The 19682-nt window shown below is 45.8% G+C and overlaps 1 protein-coding gene across 1 annotated transcript in view; it reads left to right on the top strand.

Annotated features, from left to right (window-relative positions):
• C9H14orf39 (chromosome 9 C14orf39 homolog) overlaps positions 1-19682 on the top strand; it is a 323838-nt gene that overhangs the window by 228322 nt on the left and 75834 nt on the right. Inside the window, exon 13 of the mRNA XM_030213710.1 lies at positions 9336-9397. Within this exon, the coding sequence (XP_030069570.1) occupies positions 9336-9397 (62 nt within the window). The remainder of the gene's footprint in view (positions 1-9335; positions 9398-19682) is intronic.

Here is a 19682-nt window from a genome sequence, read left to right as displayed (position 1 = left end):
AAATCAGAAAATGTTGTTCACACACGTATTTTCGAAAACAAAAGATAGATGTTTTTCTCTTTTGAAAATCACCTTCTTTTCTGTTCAAAATGTGGACGTTTTGTGTAAAACTTCCAAATTCAGATTTTGATGTCATATCAAAAATGCCCCTCCACGTCAAACATAGGCAATAGACAATTACAGCAGTAAAAATATTCAAATAATAATACAAGGTATGACTTTACAATGCTATATTACAATATCAACACAATACGCAGTAAAACATTTTAATAGCACAGAGTGAAAGCAAAGATGGAACATATAAATAGAGATGATAGAGTAACAGGAGTTAGAAAATAAGGGGACTAAGTTAAAGAAAGTTGCATATGAAGTCAGAAAATGTGCAGGAAAAAGATTTTCAGCTATGGTAGAAGTGGATAAACAAGTACTGCTACAGTATGTGCATTTCTAAGATGGCAGTGGCTTAATGGATCAAATAGGCAATTGTTTCAGCATACATTGTTCAGGGTCAAGTGGTGCTCTCTGCACTTTGAGAGCATATTCACCCAGGTCACTCACAGGCATTCTCATGGGATGAGCAGAGTCTGATTCTCCTCAGGATTTTTCCAAGGCAGCTACTCTTTGGAAAGGGATTCTCAATGTGACAGTAGGTTTAGCCAGTTTCTTCTATGGAATCTCTTTGAGATCAAGAATGAAATTCCACCCCAGGGGCCCATTCCTATGATTACAAGTTGCCTTCATTGGGAAAAAAAAACACTTGCGCGCGCGCACACACACACACACACGGACAAAGGCCTGTTGTTAACAAAAATATTTTGTTGTCTGCCTATTGGTAGGCCTGTTCCATTTGCTATCCCTTTTTGGTGATAAAGGCAACCTGTAGCTAGGGAGTCCCATACTTTTTCATCTTATTTGGCCTCAGAGAAAACCAAATTACTTATCTGTAGCAGTTGTTCTCTGTGGACAGCAGTGCAAGTCCTCAAGTACCTTCCCACTTTCCAGAGTTGTTTTTCCAATACCAGCTAACTAGGGAGGCCACATGATGGCACAACATATGAAGTGCTGCACATGCATGGCGGTACTAAAGCAAAGCATTTAGCATTTTTCTAAGCTTTAGAAACATTCTGCATGGGCTTTGGATGATATCAAACATATGGTATGATTTTATCTATATTGAATTCTATCCCTCTGAATGTGTAAAAGTCAATTCTCTGAGGACAAGCAGGCTGCTTGTTCTCACGACTGGGTTGATGTCCACAGCAGCCCCTCAAGACCGGAAGAAAAATCTCGCGGGAGGTCCCGCACGCGGGGTATGCCCACCGCGCATGCGCGGCAGTCTTCTCGCCCGTGCGCAACCGCTCCCGCTCTTTTTTTTTTATTTCCGCGCTGGAGAGAGACGCGTTTTCGTCCCTCTCTGTGTCAGCCCCGGAAAACCATTTTGCGGCCTAGTCCGCGATTTCTTTTGTTTCTACGCGCGTTCGCGTGCCCCCTTTTTCCCTCTCGTTGAGTTTTCTCTTTTTTGTTTCGCTTTGTCGTGGCCTTGTGGCTGCGCGTATGATTTCTTTTTTGTGGTGTTACTTTTTACCGCCACCATCGACGGTTTTGACCTCGCCGACGCGATTTTTCCGTCGATGTCCTCGAAGATCCCGAGCGGATTCAAGAAGTATGGTCGGTGTGGCTGGCAGATCTCGCAGACCGATCCTCACGCTTGGTGTCTCCAGTGCCTCGGTCCGGAGCATAACTCCAAGGTGTGCACCTTGTGTCTCGGCTTGAAAAAGCGGATGCAGGTTCTTTGGGACCTTCGGGAAGCAGGCAAGTTCTTCGGGACCGTCTTTTTGGAACTTGCGCCGGCCCTTCGACGTCGACGACCGGGACTTCGGTATCGGTACTGATGACGTCTTCAACGCTGACTATAGTCCCAACCCCAGGAGTACAGGTTCCCTTGGACCGACGACCTGCCAGCGATGGCGGCGGTGAGCGACCGAGAGAGCAGTCCGCCCCAGCTGCTCCCGCTGCTCAGGGCCATCGAGACCGAACCCTGTCGGATCCGAACCCCAGAGGGCGCGGAGACTCCACCTCCTCCTCATCCATGCTGCGGAGCGCCGATGACAGTCATCGAAAGAAAGTTGCGAAGAAGTACCGTCATCGGTCGCCCACAGCGCATGGCACGGGCAGCTCAGGGACGTCGAGGGACGATTTGATCCCTAGGAAGCGTCCACGCCGAGAGGAGCGTTCCCCCTCTATTGAAGAGGTGTCTATGCGCAGGTTGTAGGGTACCGTCTCCTGGACCCGGGCAGCTTCGGGCACCAATGCCCGCACCGGCCCCCCAGCCTCTCCCGATAGCGGGCCTAGATGAGTGCCTCCGAGCAATCCTCCCAGGTATCCTGGAGGGGCTGATGTGCCAGGCCTTGCCGGCATCAGGGGTGCTTGCGCCCGCGGTGCCATTGATGGAAGCGCCGGCTAGCTCTGGCCCTGTGATGCGGTCTTTGACACGGCACCGGTCTCGATCGCCACTCAGGTGGAATCGACGTCGAAGGAGGGAGCTACGTCCCCGTCGGCACAGGAGTCCACCTCTTGGTACCATCATCGAGGACGAGGTTCCTCGGGGCCGAGACGGGCTCGGTTGCGGTCTGAGCTCAGAGAGCTCATGTCCGACACCGAGGTGGAGGCCTCGTGGGGGGAGGAGGATGATCCCAGATATTTCTCCTCCGAGGAGTCTGCCGGTCTTCCCTCCGACCCCATGCCGGAGAGGAAGCTCTCGCCTCCAGAGAGCCTCTCCTTCGCCTCTTTTTTGTCCGGGACATGTCTATTAGCATTCCCTTCCCAGTGGATGAGCCGAGGGCTGAGATGCTCGAGGTCCTCGACTATCCATCACCACCTAGAGAGTCTTCCACGATACCGTTGCACAATGTCCTCAAGGAGACACTGCTTCGGAACTGGTTGAAGCCCTTATTTAATCCCACTATCCCTAAGAAAGCGGAGTCCCAATACAGAGTCCACACAGACCCGGAGTTGATGCGGCCTCAGCTGCCACATGACTCAGCGGTTGTGGACTCTGCTCTCAAAAGGGCAAGGAGTTCTAGGGATACCGCCTCGGCGCCTCCAGGGCGGGAGTCTCGCACTCTGGACTCGTTTGGGAGGAAAGCCTACCATTCTTCCATGCTTGTGACCAGAATCCAGTCATACCAGCTCTATACGAGCATCCACATGCGGAACAATGTGCGGCAACTGGCGGACCTGGTTGACAAGCTCCCCCCGGAGCAGTCCAGGTCTTTTCAGGAGGTGGTCAGGCAGCTGAAGGCTTGCAGAAAATTCCTGTCCAGGGGTATTTATGACACCTGTGATGTGGCATCCAGAGCTGCGGTCCAGGGTATAGTGATGCGCAGACTCTCATGGCTGCATGCCTCTGACCTGGACAGCCAGACTCAGCAACGGCTGGCGGATGTCCCTTGCCGGGGGGATAACATTTTTGGTGAGAAGGTCGAGCAGTTGGTGGACCAACTGCACCAGCGGGAAACCGCTCTCGACAAGCTCTCCCACCGGGCGCCTTCAGCATCCACCTCCACAGGTGGACGTTTTTCCCGGGCCCGGCAGGCTGCACCCTAAGCTTACAGCAAGCGTAGGTACAACCAGCCATCCCGAAGGCCTCCTCAGGCACAGGGACAGTCCCAGCGCGCTTGTTCCCGTCAACAGCGTGCGCCTAAGCAGCCCCCTGCGGCTCCACAGCAAAAGCAGGGGACGGGCTTTTGACTGGATCCATGGGAACATAGCCGCCATCAAAGTAGCCGTGCCGGACGGCCTGCTGGTCGGGGGGAGGTTCACAGTTTTTCACCAAAGGTGGCCTCTCATAACCTCCGACCAGTGGGTTCTCCAAATAGTGCAGTGCGGATACACCCTGAATTTGATCTCCACCCCATCAAATTGTCCACCGGGAGCTCAATCCTTCAGCTCCCACCACAAGCAGGTACTTGCAGAGGAACTCTCCGCCCTTCTCAGCGACAATGCGGTCAAGCCCGTGCCACCCGGGCAGGAGGGGCAGGGATTCTATTCCAGGTACTTCCTTGTGGAAAAGAAGACAGTGGGGATGCGCCCCATCCTAGACCTGAGAGGCCTGAACAAATATCTGGTATGAGAAAAGTTCAAGATGCTTTCCTTGGGCACCCTTCTCCCCATGATTCAGAAAGACGATTGGCTATGTTCCCTGGATTTAAAGGATGCTTATACTCACATCCCGATACTGCCAGCTCACAGACAGTATCTGCGATTCCGTCTAGGGACACGTCACTTCCAGTATTGTGTGCTGCCCTTTGGGCTTGCCTCTGCACCACGAGTATTCACAAAGTGTCTCGTGGTGGTTGCGGCATACCTGCGCAAGCTGGGGGTGCACGTGTTCCCGTATCTCAACGATTGGCTGCTGAAGAGCACCTCAGAGGCGGAAGCTCTTCGGTCCATGCAGTGCACTATTCAACTACTGGAGCTGCTGGGGTTTGTAATAAATTACCGAAGTCCCATCTCCAGCCAGCCCAATCTCTCGAATTCATAGGAGTTCTGCTGAATTCACAGACGGCTCATGCCTATCTTCCCGAGGCGAGGGCTTCTGTCCCTCGCCTCCCAGGCCAGAACGTCCCAGCAGATCACAGCTCGGCAGATGTTGAGACTCCTGGGCCATATAGCCTCTACAGTCCATGTGACTCCCATGGCTCGTCTTCACATGAGGCCTGTTCAATGGACCCTAGCCTCCCAGTGGTGCCATGCCACTGGGAATCTAGAAGATGCTATCCGCCTGCCCATCAGTTGTCGCAATTCGCTGCGCTGGTGGACAATTCGGACCAATTTGACCTTGGGACGCCCGTTCCAAATTCCTCAGCTGCAAAAAGTGCTGATGACGGATGCATCTCTCCTGGGGTGGGGGGCTCATGTCGATGGGCTCCATACCCAAGGGATGTGGTCCCCCCAGGAAGCAGGTATTCAGAGCTCCGAGTGGTCTGGAACGCGCTGAAGGCTTTCAGAGATCGGCTGTCCTTCCAAATTATCCAAATTCGGACAATCAGGTTGCAATGTACTACATCAACAAGCAGGGGGCACCGGATCTCACCCCCTGTGTCAGGAAGCCGTCAGAATGTGGCGCTGGGCTTGCCAGCACGGCATGCTTCTCCAAGCCACATACCTGGCAGGCGTAAACAACAGTCTGGCCGACAGGCTGAGCAGACTCATGCAACCGCACGAGTGGTCGCTCCATTCCAGGGTGGTATGCAAGCTCTTCCGCGAGTGGGGCACTCCCTCGGTGGACATTTTCGCCTCCCAGACCAATCACAAGCTGCCTCTGTTCTGTTCCAGACTTCAGGCACACGGCAGACTAGCGTCGGATGCCTTTCTCCTCCACTGGGGGAAGGGCCTCCTGTATGCATATCCTCCCATACCTTTGGAGAGGGAAGACCTTACTGAAGTTCAAGCAAGACCGCGGCACCATGATTCTGATCGCGCCCTTTTGGCCCCATCAGATCTGCGGAGTTGTCCTCCGAATAACCGTGGAGATTAGAGTGTTTTCCAACCCTCATTTCGCAGAATGACGGAGCACTTCTGCACCCCAACCTTCAGTTTCTGGCTCTCAAGGCCTGGCTGTTGAGGGCGTAGATTTTGCTACATTGGGTCTGTCTGAGGGGGTCTCCCGTGTCTTGCTTGCCTCTAGGAAGGATTCCACTAAGAAGAGTTACTTTTTTAAGTGGAGGAGGTTTGTCGTTTGGTGTGAAAGCAAGGCCCTAGAACCTCGCTCTTGTCCTGCACAGGCCCTGCTTGAATACCTTCTACACTTGTCAGAGTCGGGTCTCAAGACCAACTCAGTAAGGAATCACTTTAGTGCAATTAGTGCTTACCATCATCGTGTAGAGGGTAAAGCCATCTCTGGAGAGCCTTTAGTCGTTCGATTCATGAGAGGTTTGCTTTTGTCAAAGCCCCCTGTCAAGCCTCCTGCAGTGTCATGGGATCTCAATGTCGTCCTCACCCAGCTGATGAAATCTCCTTTTGAGCCTCTGAACTCCTGCCATCTGAAGTACTTGACCTGGAAGGTTATTTTCTTGGTGGCAGTTACTTCAGCTCGTAGAGTCAGTGAGCTTCAAGCCCTGGTAGCTCATGCTCCTTATACTAAATTTCATCATAACAGAGTAGTCCTCTGCACTCACCCTAAGTTCCTGCCAAAGGTGGTGTCGGAGTTCCATCTTAACCAGTCAATTGTCTTGCCAACATTCTTTCCCAGGCCTCATACCCGCCGTGCTGAACGTCAGTTGCACACATTGGACTGCAAGAGAGCATTGGCCTTCTACCTGGAGCGGACACAGCCCCACAGACAGTCCGCCCAATTGTTTGTTTCTTTCTACCCAAATAGGAAGGGGGCCGCTCTCGGGGAAACGCATCATTTCCAATTGGCTAGCAGATTGCATTTCCTTCACTTACGCCCAGGCTGGGCTGACTCTTGAGGGTCATGTCACGGCTCATAGTGTTAGAGCCATGGCAGCGTCAGTGGCCCACTTGAAGTCAGCCACTATTGAAGAGATTTGCAAGGCTGCGACGTGGTCATCTGTCCACACATTCACATCACATTACTGCCTCCAGCAGGATACCCGACGCGACAGTCGGTTTGTGCAGTTGGTGCTGCAGAATCTGTTTGGGGTTTGAATCCAACTCCACCCTCCTGGACCCGGTTTTATTCTGTTCAGGCTGCACTCTCAGTTTGTTGTTCTTCGTAGGTCAATTTCTGTTATGTCCTCGCCGTTGCGAGGTCCAATTGACCCTGTTTGTTGTTTTGAGTGAGCCTGGGATCTAGGGATATCCCAGTCGTGAGAACAAGCAGCCTGCTTGTCCTCGGAGAAAGCGAATGATACATACCTGTAGCAGGAAACTACACTTCTCCTTTCTTCCTCAAAATGTACCACCTGTTCCTCTGATCCCATTCCCACCCACCTTCTTAATGCCATCTCTCCTGCTCTTATTCCTTTTATCTGTCACATTCTCAACCTCTCACTTTCCACTGTGACTGTCCCTGCTGCCTTTAAACATGCTGTGGTCACACCTCTCCTTAAGAAGCCTTTACTCGACCCTACTTGTCCCTCTAATTACCGACCCATCTCCCTCCTTCCTTTTCTCTCCAAATTACTTGAGCGTGCTGTTCACCGCCGCTTCCTTGATTTTTCTCTCCTCACATGCTATTCTTGACCCACTACAATCTGGTTTTCGCCCTCTCCACTCAACCGAAACTGCGCTTACTAAAGTCTCCAATGACCTATTACTGGCTAAATCCAGAGGTCAATATTCCATCCTCATTCTTCTTGATCTTTCCGCTGCTTTTGACACTGTCGATCACAGCATACTTCTCGATACCCTGTCCTCACTTGGATTCCAGGGCTCTGTCCTTTCCTGGTTCTCTTCCTACCTCTCCCTCCGCACCTTTAGTGTTCACTCTGGTGGATCCTCTTCTACTTCTATCCCTCTGCCTGTCGGCGTACCTCAGGGTTCTGATCTTGGTCCCCTCCTCTTTTCTATCTACACTTCTTCCCTTGGTTCATTAATCTCATCCCATGGCTTTTCCTACCATCTCTATGCTGATGACTCCCAAATCTACCTTTCTACCCCTGATATCTCACCTTGCATCCAAACCAAAGTTTCAGCGTGCTTGTCTGACATTGCTGTCTGGATGTCTCAACGCCACCTGAAATTAAATATGACCAAAACTGAGCTTCTCATTTTCCCCCCCAAACCCACCTCCCCGCTCCCCCCGTTTTCTATTTCTGTTGATGACTCTCTCATTCTCCCTGTCTCCTCAGCTCGAAACCTTGGGGTCATCTTTGACTCTTCTCTCTCCTTCTCTGCTCATATCCAGCAGATTGCCAAGACCTGTCGTTTCTTTCTCTACAACATCCGTAAAATCCACCCCTTTCTTTCCGAGCACTCTACCAAAACCCTCATCCATACCCTTGTCACCTCTCGTTTAGACTACTGCAATCTGCTTCTTGCTGGCCTCCCACTTAGTCACCTCTCCCCTCTCCAGTCGGTTCAAAACTCTGCTACCCGTCTCGTCTTCCGCCAGGGTCGCTTTACTCATACTACCCCTCTCCTCAAGACCCTTCACTAGCTCCCTATCCGTTTTTGCATCCTGTTCAAACTTCTTCTACTAACCTATAAATGTACTCACTCTGCTGCTCCCCAGTATCTCTCCACACTCGTCCTTCCCTACACCCCTTCCCGTGCACTCCGCTCCATGGATAAATCCTTCTTATCTGTTCCCTTCTCCACTACTGCCAACTCCAGACTTCGCGCCTTCTGTCTCGCTGCACCCTACGCCTGGAATAAACTTCCTGAGCCCCTACGTCTTGCCCCATCCTTGGCCACCTTTAAATCTAGACTGAAAGCCCACCTCTTTAACATTGGTTTTGACTCGTAACCACTTGTAACCACTGGCCTCCACCTACTCTCCTCTCTTCCTTCCCGTTCACATTAATTGATTTGATTTGCTTCCTTTATTTATTTTTTGTCTATTAGATTGTAAGCTCTTTGAGCAGGGACTGTCTTTCTTCTATGTTTGTGCAGCGCTGCGTACGCCTTGTAGCGCTATAGAAATGCTAAATAGTAGTAGTAGTAGTAGTAGTAGGTGTTCTCCGAGGACAGCAGGCTGATTGTTCTCACCTACCCTCCCTCCTCCCCTTTGGAGTTGTGTTTTTTACTCTTTTCTTGGCTTGTCATTTAACTGAGCGGGAGCGCACGGGCGGGAAGACGGCCGTGCATGCGCAGTGGGCGTATCCCGTGTGCGGGACCTCCCACAAGGTTTTTCTGCCTGTCTTGAGGGGCTGCCGTGGACGTCAACCCAGTCGTGAGAACAATCAGTCTGCTGTCCTCGGAGAACACCTGCTACAGGTATGTATCATTTGCTTTGCAAAATATCTAAACTGCACTTGTAAAACCAAGTTACTTACATGTTGCATAGAGATGTTCAAGTTTTTTCAACAGTAGGCCCCATGATCAGAAATCCGTTTGTGTGGGTCACATGAATGTTTTAGCTTCTGTATAGCATGAGTCCTATTCATCAAGATCTCAGTCTTTTCTGAAATTGTGCCTTCATATTCACCAAATAGTTCTGCAGTTCTTCAAAATCATGTACACTAACTAATTAGGTAAAAAAAATAAAGTTCTAAAATCTCAAGTGAGCCACATGGTGGATGTCCATGATATAGCAGCTATTTTATGAGGAAAGCAGGTTGCAAGCCCTCATATTTCTTTGTTATATGAACTATTGTTGGAAAATTTATTCTATAATAATTGTAGTAAAAATTATATTTTTTATTTAGGTAATAACAGTGACAATTTAAAGGCAACAAATGAGACAAGGGATTCAGCATATGCTTCTCAAGTAAGCAAACATCTACATTGTATTTTATCATTTTCTAGTGTCTTCTAGATATAACAATATAGGGTTTCTTCAAAACAGATCACCAGATATAAATTACAGATTTAGAAATAGTGAATATTTATCATGTAAAAATGAGAATAATGTGGAATCAATATAGTTAATAATACTGTATAGCAACTACATTGTGTGCAGTAAGGATGGTCAAGATACTACTATATTCATGTCATTTCTTGCTTCCTTTTACTGATCTTAGTTTTAAAAGGAAAAAATACAGTAGATTTCCTTGCACAAAACACAGATTGGTGTACTGTGTGTATATATATACACTGTCATAGGCAGGGCACTTCTGGCACTGACTAGCTCACTTTCACCAGGTTTCTCCCAGATAGCAACATTTCCCAAAACATTAGTGAGTCACTCCTTGTCATTAATAACCCGTGCTTTATTTGGACTATTACTGTCCAAAACACAAGCTTAACTTCAGCAGCCACATTACCCTTGAAGTATCCCAACTAAGGTTTCCCTTATTTTGTCCATGCAGTCTTTCCTTTAGACTTCCTTCCTCTCAGGCAAGCCCTGCAGATCACGGGGCCTGACCCCACTGGGGTTTGGAGTCTTTATTCCCCCTCCCCTGGGCTTTCTTCCTTAGGCAAGCCCTGGGGGCCTTTGCTCCCCCTCCCCTTCTTTTCCTCTTTCTCTTTTTTAGTTCCAGGTGAGCAGGTTTGTACCATCCACCAGTTTTTCTCCAAACTTATCAGAAGTCCAAACAAACAGACAAAAACATAGCCCAATACATGCAAACAAAGTGAAGGAGTACCATAATGATTAGTGCATTTGCCTGAGAACCAGGGGAACCAAGTTTACTTCCCACTGCAGCTCCTTGTGACTCTGGGCAAGTCACTTAAGGGTTACCATATGGCTCCAGTAAAAAGAGTAAAGTATCAAGCTGAAAATCCAATCACATTAAAATATTCCCCACTGCGAGACTTGTTGAGATTATTCTAATTAACGGAGGAAAAGACCTCAAATGTCATAACTCGGCAGCAGATAAAATTTCTAAGTACTGGTTCTTCATAGACTCCAATACTATTATTGGTCAAAAACCTCCATTTTTTATTGTGACTTTTTTGTGATTCTTGTGATTTTTTAAATTTCTAGTGTATATTTTTGCACATCAGTACTTACTTATTCTTATAATCAGAGGCATAATTTAAACATTTGAAGGCACTTAGCTTTCTACCCCATAATATGATCTCACCATTACCATTCTTATTATATGTTCCTTATTTCCTTGACCCTTATTGTACTTGTATACCCTAACCTTACCTGACCCTTATTTTATACTGTATTTATTTAACATCTACCGGACCTGGTGACCGCCTTTACAGTATTATGTAAGCCACATTAAGCCTGCTAATGGGTGGGAAAATGTGGGATACAAATGTTACAAATATATATATATATATATATATATATATATATATATATATATATATAAAATTTACCTTTGAACATGAATTTCCATAGCATCCTATCATAGTAACATAGTAGATGACAGCAGAAAAAGACCTGCACGGTCCATCCAGTCTGCCCAACAAGATAAACTCATATGTGCTACTTTTTGTGTATACCTTACCTTGATTTGTATCTGCCATTTTCAGGGCATAGACCGTAGAAGTCTGCCCAGCACTAGCCCCACCTCCCAACCACCAGCCCTGCCTCCCACCACCACTAGGGTCTCCTCAACTTGCTACAACTATGAACTAGGGTCCATTGGGTGCTTCTGAAGAGTAGGCATATAACATGTATTGTGACATGTGGCCTAGCAACTTCAATATCTGCCTATCTCACCTCCCCAATTTCAGCATTGCCCTTCTCTATGTGTCTGTCTACCCCCTTTCAGTATTGCCCCCTATGCCCTATCTACCCTTCCCTTTTTTAGCATTGCCCGCCTCTGTGTGCCTATCTACCCCCTTTCAGCATTGCCCCCTCTGTGTCTGTATTCTCCCCTTTCAGTAATGTCCCTCTGCATTCCTATCCTTAAAGCTCCTGCCTGCCCCTTCTCTTCTGTCCCTGCTTATCCCTTTCGTCCCTTGTACCTGCACCCTGTAGTCAGGATCTTCCCCCCTTCCCCCCCCCTAACATCTCTCCTCCTCTATGTCTCTCCTCTACTCTGGTCCCTTACTCTTTCTCTCTTTCAGTATTTCTCTGTCTCCCAAGCGGATGGATGATGGGTTACCAGCCCTGCTCCTCACCTGGTTTATAACTAGTTTCAGTTGAGCTGTAACTACTCTTGGGGTTCTGTGCTATTGAGCCAGTTTTATGCTTAGTTGACTTGGGGGTGCCTGTTTGACTTGTCTCTTGAACCAGCTTCTCAACTGTGTTTCAGTTGAGTTAGGGTGCCCTCCTCGGCTTGTTCTTCTGACCCAGTTTAATGCCTAGGTTTTATTTGTTAGGGGTGCCATCTTTGGCATAAGCTCCTATTAAAAAAAAAAAAAAGACAGCTGCTCAATGGAGCTGAGGTTGGCCAATGTAATCATGATTTTTAAAAAGAGTTCCAGGGTTGATCCAGGAAATTAGAAACCAGTAAGCCTGACTTCAGTGCCGGGCAAAATAGTGGAAGCAATTATAAAGAATAAAATTATAGAACACATAGACAAACATGGTTTAATGAGACAGAGCCAGCATGGATTTAGCCAAGGGAGGACTTGTCTCACCAATTTGCTTTATTTCTTTGAAGGCTTGAATAAACATATGGATGAAATGAGCCAATTGATGTAGTTTATCTAGATTTTCAGACACTTTTGCCAAAGTACCTCATGAAAGACGCCTGAGAAAATTAAGGAGCCATGGGATAGGAGGCAATATCCTTCTGGGAATTAAGAATTGGTTATTGGACAGAAAACAGAGGGTAGGGTTAAATGGCTATTTTTCTCAATGGAGGAGGGTGAATAGTGGAGTGCCACAGGGATCTGCACTGGGGCTGGTGCTATTTAACATATTTATAAATTATCTGGAAATCAGAACAACAAATGAGGTGACTAAATTTGCAGATGTCATGAAAGTATTCAAAGTTGTCAAAACGCATGCGATTTGTGAAAAATTGCAGGAAGATATTAGGAAACTTTGGGGGGGGGGGGGGGTCTTTTACTAAAGCTTAGCTCATGTTATCTGCAGAAGGGCCCATTTTATTCCTATGGGCCCTACTGCAGAAAACTCAAGCTAAGGTTTAGTGAAAGACCCCCTGGAAGACCGGGCATTCAAGTGACAAATGAAATTTAATGTAGACAGATTCAAAGAGATGCACATTGGGAAGAATAATCCGAATCATAGTTATCTGTTGTTAGGGTCAGCTTAAAAGACCTAGGTGTCATTGTAGACAGTACGCTGAAATCTTCTGTCCAGTGTTCGGTAGCAGCCAAAAAAGCAAACTGTATGCTGGGAATTATTAGGAGAGAGTTGCAAAACAAGACTAAAAATATTATAATGCCTCTGTATCACTCCATGGTGCAACCTCACCTTGCGTATTGCATTCAATTCTGGTTGCCATATCTCAAAAAAGATTTGGTGGAATTAGAAAAGGTTCAAAGAAGAGTGACCAAAATGATAGAGGGGATGGAACTAATCCCATATGAGGAAAGGCTACAGAGATTAGGGCTCTTCAGCTTGGAAAAGAGACAGCTGAAGGGGAATATTATTGAGGTCTAAAAAATCCTGAGTAGTGTGGAGTGGGTGGAGGTGAATCGATTTTCACTTATTCAAAAAGTACAAAGACCAGGGGACAGTCAATGAAATTGCATGGAAATACTTTTAAAACAAATAGGAGGAAATATTTCTTCACTCAAAGAATAGTTAAGCTCTGGAACTCGTTGCTGGATGATGTGGTATCAGAGGTTAGTGTATCAGAGGTTAGTGTATCTGGGTTTAAAAAAGGTTTGGACAAGTTCTTGCAGGAAAGGTCCACAGTCTGTTTTTGATATGGACATTGGGGAAGTCATTGCTTGTACTTGGATTTGGTAGCATGGAATGGTGCTACTAATTAAGTTTCTGCCAGGTACTTGTGACTTGGATTGGCCACTGTTGGAAGCAGGATATTGGGCTAGATAGACCATTGGTCTGATCTAGTATGGCTGTTCTTATGAAGTCCAAGTTCCTTCTCCCGACCCCTCCACCACCACTGGACTATTGGACCACTAATATCTCCTGTGGAAGTTAACCTGCATTTGTGTGTGTGTGTTCCGATTTCAGTTATTTCAGTGCTGTGGTGTTTGTGCCTCTGTAGGAGCAAAGAATAGGAAAGAGCCAATGGCCATCCAATGTACAAATGAAGCCCAGAGGTCAGTACAAGGTTTTTATTAATCAGAAGCAAAAATAAAGACAACTTCACATGAAACCATGTTTTGGCAATACATTGCCTGCCTCAGGAGTCTGCATATCTGATACATGATTTTGTTAGTCTTATTCAGCCTCTGTGGTCCCTAGGAGTCTCGTGAAATACTCAAAGAAATATGCAATATCTTCCAGGATTATCATCACCGATTTGCGCAAATAGTGCACACTGTTATTGGCAAATAAAAAATATACAACGTGTCATTTGCATTTGTTAACGATATGCAACAACACAAGTACATAAGTATTGTCATACTGGGAAAGACCAAAGGTCCATCAAGCCCAGCATCCTGTTTCCAACAGTGGCCAATCCAGGTCATAAATCCCTGGCAAGATACCAAAAAAGTACAAACAATTTATACTGCTTATCCAGAAATAGTGGATTTTCCCCAAGTCCATTTAATAATGGTCTATGGACTTTTCCTTTAGGAGGCCGTCCAAACCTTTTTTAAACTCCGCTAAGCTAACCGCCTTTACCACATTCTCTGGCAAAGGGATGGGATATATCATTGACATTTTCTATGGCACTGTAAATGACAGCCCTTCTCTATTAAATAGCACTGAATATTGACACCTAAGGATTTGGGAGTTACTCTGGATCAGCAATTAACTTATTGACTGCATATACAAAATATTGTGCATGTGGGTTTTTATAACGTTTGTGTCTTCCATGAGCCTAGGCCATATTTGTAATCTACGGTAGTAATTTCTGTACAGTATTTTAATGTGTGACCCACTGAGTGGAAAGATACCAAAAGTGGGGTTATAAATAACAGAGATAAAGGCTACAAAGTTTGGAGAGGTAAATTTGGGCAACTTTCATTTTTGAAAGTTTTATATACTGTAGAATTGGTAGAAAGAGATTATGCAATTCTCAGAGGATAAGCAGACATAATATTCATGTGGGTGAATATTATGTGGACTTCAATAGTGCTCTGTCACTTTAAACGTTGAGGCAATGTACCTAGCACGCATGCGCAGTAGCCTGAAGCTTGAGCGTGGGACCAGCAGTCTGACATTTTCTGTGGAGCAGAGAGGTTGTTTTTCTGATCTCCTCAGTGCATCAAACTTTTGCCTTTTCATGCCTTTCCTTTTTTGGGATATTTTTCCTTCATATTCTTCTTCTTTTTTTTATAAATTTTGTTCAATTTATTCATTTTTATAAATTTTTTTTCATTTTCAACCTTTGGGTCCTCTGAGCCCTTCTTTTGCCTGGGATACATCAACTATTTTCGGGTACGTGACTACTCGAGCTCCCCAGGCCATTGAGGCTTTCAACCTTGTGTTAGTCGTTTTTCCCTCCATGTCAACCAGGGTACCAAGTTGCTTTAAAAAGTGTACTTAATGTAATTGTACTATCTCATGCACAAAGCCCCATAATTGGTGTGATCTGGAGCATCAAGACATACAGTGTGGATTACTGATGTATAGATGTTTTAAATTTGCTATTTTTCAATTTCTGAAAAACGTACTTTTTTATCGATAAAGGTTTCTCATTTTTTAAAGACGTAATTAGTCTATACCGGAAGCTAAAATTTTGCAGGATTATGCTGTTGATATCCCTATCTTGTGGTATAAATTAGTCACATACTCCATTTTTGGTACCTTTACGCTCAGCAGGTCACATATATTGTTTCCTTATATTGATTATTCTAATGTTATCTTTGTGGGATTGTTGGGCTGTACATTCAAAGCTTTGCAAATATTGCAAAACATAGCGACATAGATTATTTTTGTGATTTCCTGATTTGAACATAAAACCACTTGTTTAATTCAGTTGCATCGGCTCCCCGTATCATTCCATGCTAAATATAAGATAATGATGTTAATGTGAAGGCAATTCTATAACAGTGCACCTAAATTAGATTCCTAAAGGGTGCATTATTGGAGCATATTCTATAAAGGAGTGTAGATATCTATTTTCCTTTATAGAATACTAGTATAACAGGTTAGATATGCGCATATAGTTTAGGAGCAACACTAGCCATAGAGCTTGTATAAGTGCTCATGCATAAATGCCAGAGGTGCGTATGCCTTGTAGCGCTATAGAAATGCTAAATAGTAGTAGTAGTAGGTAAGCTTGTATCTTATAGTATTCTGTCAGTTATGTAAGTGTGTGTCCTGCCCGTGCTCCATCTTTGTGCGCTTACCTGTAAAATCCATGCTGTGTGAGATGTGCACATATACAGAATAGCATTTAAGTAGAAGTTTGGTACACACGTGTGTGCACACATACATTCATACATGCCATTATATAAATCATTAACATGCGTAATCAGCATGCAAATGTTAGCATCCACTTTACAGATTTAACCCGATAGATTTTCTGCTATTTTATATCATTGCTTCAGTTACATAGCTCTGGTGGACATACCAAAACCCATTTTCATTAAACTCAAGTAATTCCATTAGAAAAGAGTATTTGGAAGCATGCCATTTGGGCATGGATTTTTGCAGTGTAGCTCACATTGATTAGAATTTGCTTCCAGTTGACATCTGGGATTTACCTGATTTTAGGAAGATTTGTAAAGGAGTTACGACATCTTTATTTAGACGGGGTTTTAATGCTGAGGATAACAGGGCAGGTGGATTACCACAGATGGTGGACACCACCAACAGATCCGTGGAATAGAGGCTGCACAGTGTTCACAAGATTCTTGAAGCTTTTGGCAGGCTCAACCACATATACACATATGTCTTCCCGATCACCTAGCTCGCGCAGGACCTGCAGTCATCTCTTTTCCGCAGACAAGACATGTTACTTATTCTTCTTTATCACATGTAAAGAACAATGCCTGCCCTTGAGGAATAGTTCTGGGTCATGTTACAGGAGGAGCTGGAACGCATCCTGGCTCAGTGTGATGCTGAGGCATCCAGGGTGTTGGTGCTTACCATGTGGCCACCCCAGCCCATTCTGGAATCCCATGCTCTTATTGTCTAGGTATTTTTTGATGCCGGTGCCCTAATTGGCATTAGAGCTGGCATCGTCCAATCTGGTGCTCATCTCCAGTCCATCGAGGGAGGAAACAATCTCAGAGTCCAGTAGGGGACCTGTATCTCGGCGCTGTCTCCAAGAGCCTGGTTGTATGTCCAGTGGTCTGAGGCAGGCATAGACTCAGACATCTCATGAAGAGTGCTTCGCTGAGTGAGATACTGATCGCTCTTGGGGGCTGAAGTGGAACAGAGGAGCTCTCGGAGGAGGGATCCCTTGGTCTGCCTTCAGACCCTTCTCCACCCCAGGAAAGGAGAAAGTCTCCCCAAGAAGAACTCTCCTTTGTCAACTTTTTGAGGGAGATGGCCAAGACAATTACATTTAATTTGGAGGTTGTGGATGAGCCCAGGGCCGAGATGTTGGGCACCCTTGATTTTGATTTTCCTCCTAAGGGAGCTGTGACAGCACCCATGCACAGTATCTTCAAGGCACCGCAGATGAGGAATTGGGAGACTCTAGTCTCTGTGCAGCCTGTACCTAAGAAGGCAGATTCTATGTACAGAGTCCAGAAGGTTCCCAGATTCTAGAAGCAGCAGCGTCCTTGCCATTCTGTGAAGGTTGAATCTGCCCTCAAAAGGGCCAGAAGTTCAAAGACACATGCCCAAGTAGGGATACTTGGACTCTGGAGTCTTTTGAGAGGAAGGTTTATCAGGGCTCTATGCTTATCTCCCACATTCAGTCCAACCAGCCATAGGCGATCGGTGGCCCAGTTGTTTGGGGAAGCTAAAGGGGGCGGGGTTAGGGGTGGGGCCAGGGGTGGAACTTACCTCCATAATTGTCTAACAATACACAGAAAAAAAATAAGTAAAAATAAAATAGTCACAATTAATACCTTTTATTAAATTTAGATATTAGATATGTATCATGTCAAAGAATACAGTGGTTGCTCAAAGCATATTCAAAGCACAATCGCTCAACTGCAAAACACTATGCACAACTTTGTGCAAAAACACACTTAGAACCTTACTGTACCATAAATATTACACTGGGCAGAACCTAATACACCAATATACCACCCATACGGAAAATGCAGACAGTCAACAATATGAAACAAGGGATCATATCATCACAATTCTCATGTAGAGCCACAAAACACCCTAATTCATGTTTAATGTGGGATAAAATGCCATAAATAAGTAAATAAATATAAACTTTTAATGTTGAGCACCTGATTCTCAAAGTGGACATATTCCAAACACTATAATGAAAATAAAATGGTCTTTTCTACCTTTGTTGTCTGGTGAGTTTTTCTGATCATGCTGGCCCAGTATGGTTCTGCTGCTATCTGTCCTCAGTGCAGGTCAGGAAGTCATGCTCCTTAAATATCTCCCTGGCAACCCAGGACACCTCCAGCCAACCCCCCCTCCCCCGCTCTCCCAGCAGTAAGGTAAACAAAGCATAAACCAATTTCTACAACTGGACAAGGCTAGAGGGCTTTCACTGCAGCTCCTGCTGTGAGGATGGAGATAAATCAACAATGTAAACCCCTCAGAACACAGCAGGGGAGGCTTAGCCTGTCCAAGCCTCTTATACCAGGCGCCTATGGTCAAACCATAACTCAGTTTTCAAAACAGGTCAATATATAATCTCCCACCAGAGATTTCAGTTGTTGGTCAGAATGAATCTTACCACTCTCAAAGGCACTTCCTCAACTCACCCTCTCCAAGAGTCCCAGGCCCCACCCCATGACTCAGTGTCAGAGCCATGGCAGTATCAGTAGTCCACTTGAGATCAGCCTCCATTGGGGAGATATGCAGAGCTCTGACGTGGTCTTCAGTCCACATGTTCACATCTCACTACTGCTTTGAGCAGGATTCCCAACATGACAGCAAGTTTGGTCAGATAGTTCTGAAGAATTTGTTTGGAGTCTAGAATCCAACTTCACCCTCCTAGGCCCAGCTGCGACGTGGTGTTCAGTCCACACATTCACATCTCACTACTGCTTTCAGCGGGATTCCCAACATGACAGCCAGTTTGGTCAGATAGTTCTGAAGAATTTGTTTGGAGTCTAGAATCCAACTCCACCCTCCTAGGCCCATTCTGTTCTGATCCAGGCTGCACCTACACAACAGGAGTTTTTATTTATAGTAGCTTAATTGGTTTCTGGTTGGCCTTGCCTGTTGCAAGTTCCTATTGACCATTGTATGTTCTATTTGGTGAGCCTGGTACCCAGGGATTCCCATCTATTTTAATCTATTTGTCCTGCTTGTCCTCATAAAAAGCAAAGTTACTCACCTTTAGCAGATGTTCTCTGAGGACTGCAGGACATAGATTACCACATCCCTCCCACTTCTCCTAGGAGTTGCATTTTCTATTCTTTTTTAAATCCAACTCTGGGTCCCTCACTAGTTGGGCAGGCAGGAAGGCACACACTGATATATGGGTCAGGCCTGCCAGAAGCTTCAAGAATCTTTTGAACACTGTGCAGTGTCTGTGCTGAGGCCCCATTGGTGATATCATCCATCTGTGGTAATCTATATCCTGCTGTCCTCAGAGAACACCTGCTACAGGTGAGTAACTTTATTTTATGTAAGTGAATACGAGTTTTTAAAATGTTATTTCTAGTGAAATATTCAACTAACATATAAGAACCCATTTGGCTTGTGTTGTCCCAAGAGCTGGAGTGAGTAATGCTAAGTTTAATTTCTAAAGAAACTGCCTGTCAGAATCTTCATGCAAAGCTTTTGTTGTGACATTTGGAGGGGCATAATCGAACGGGGCGCCCAAATTTGCTGAGGACGTCCTTGCAGGACGTCCCTTCGAAGGGGCAGGGAAACCCGTATTATCGAAACAAGATGGGCGGCCATCTTTCATTTTGATAATACGGTCCGGGACGCCCAAATCTCAACATTTAGGTCAACCTTAGAGATGGTCGTCCCCGGTTTTCAGCGATAATGGAAACCG

The sequence above is a fragment of the Microcaecilia unicolor genome, chromosome 9, assembly GCF_901765095.1.
Source record: "Microcaecilia unicolor chromosome 9, aMicUni1.1, whole genome shotgun sequence".
NCBI lineage: Eukaryota > Metazoa > Chordata > Amphibia > Gymnophiona > Siphonopidae > Microcaecilia > Microcaecilia unicolor.
The sequence above is the reverse complement of the archived record's forward strand: the minus strand, read 5'-3'. Positions and strand labels throughout refer to the sequence as shown.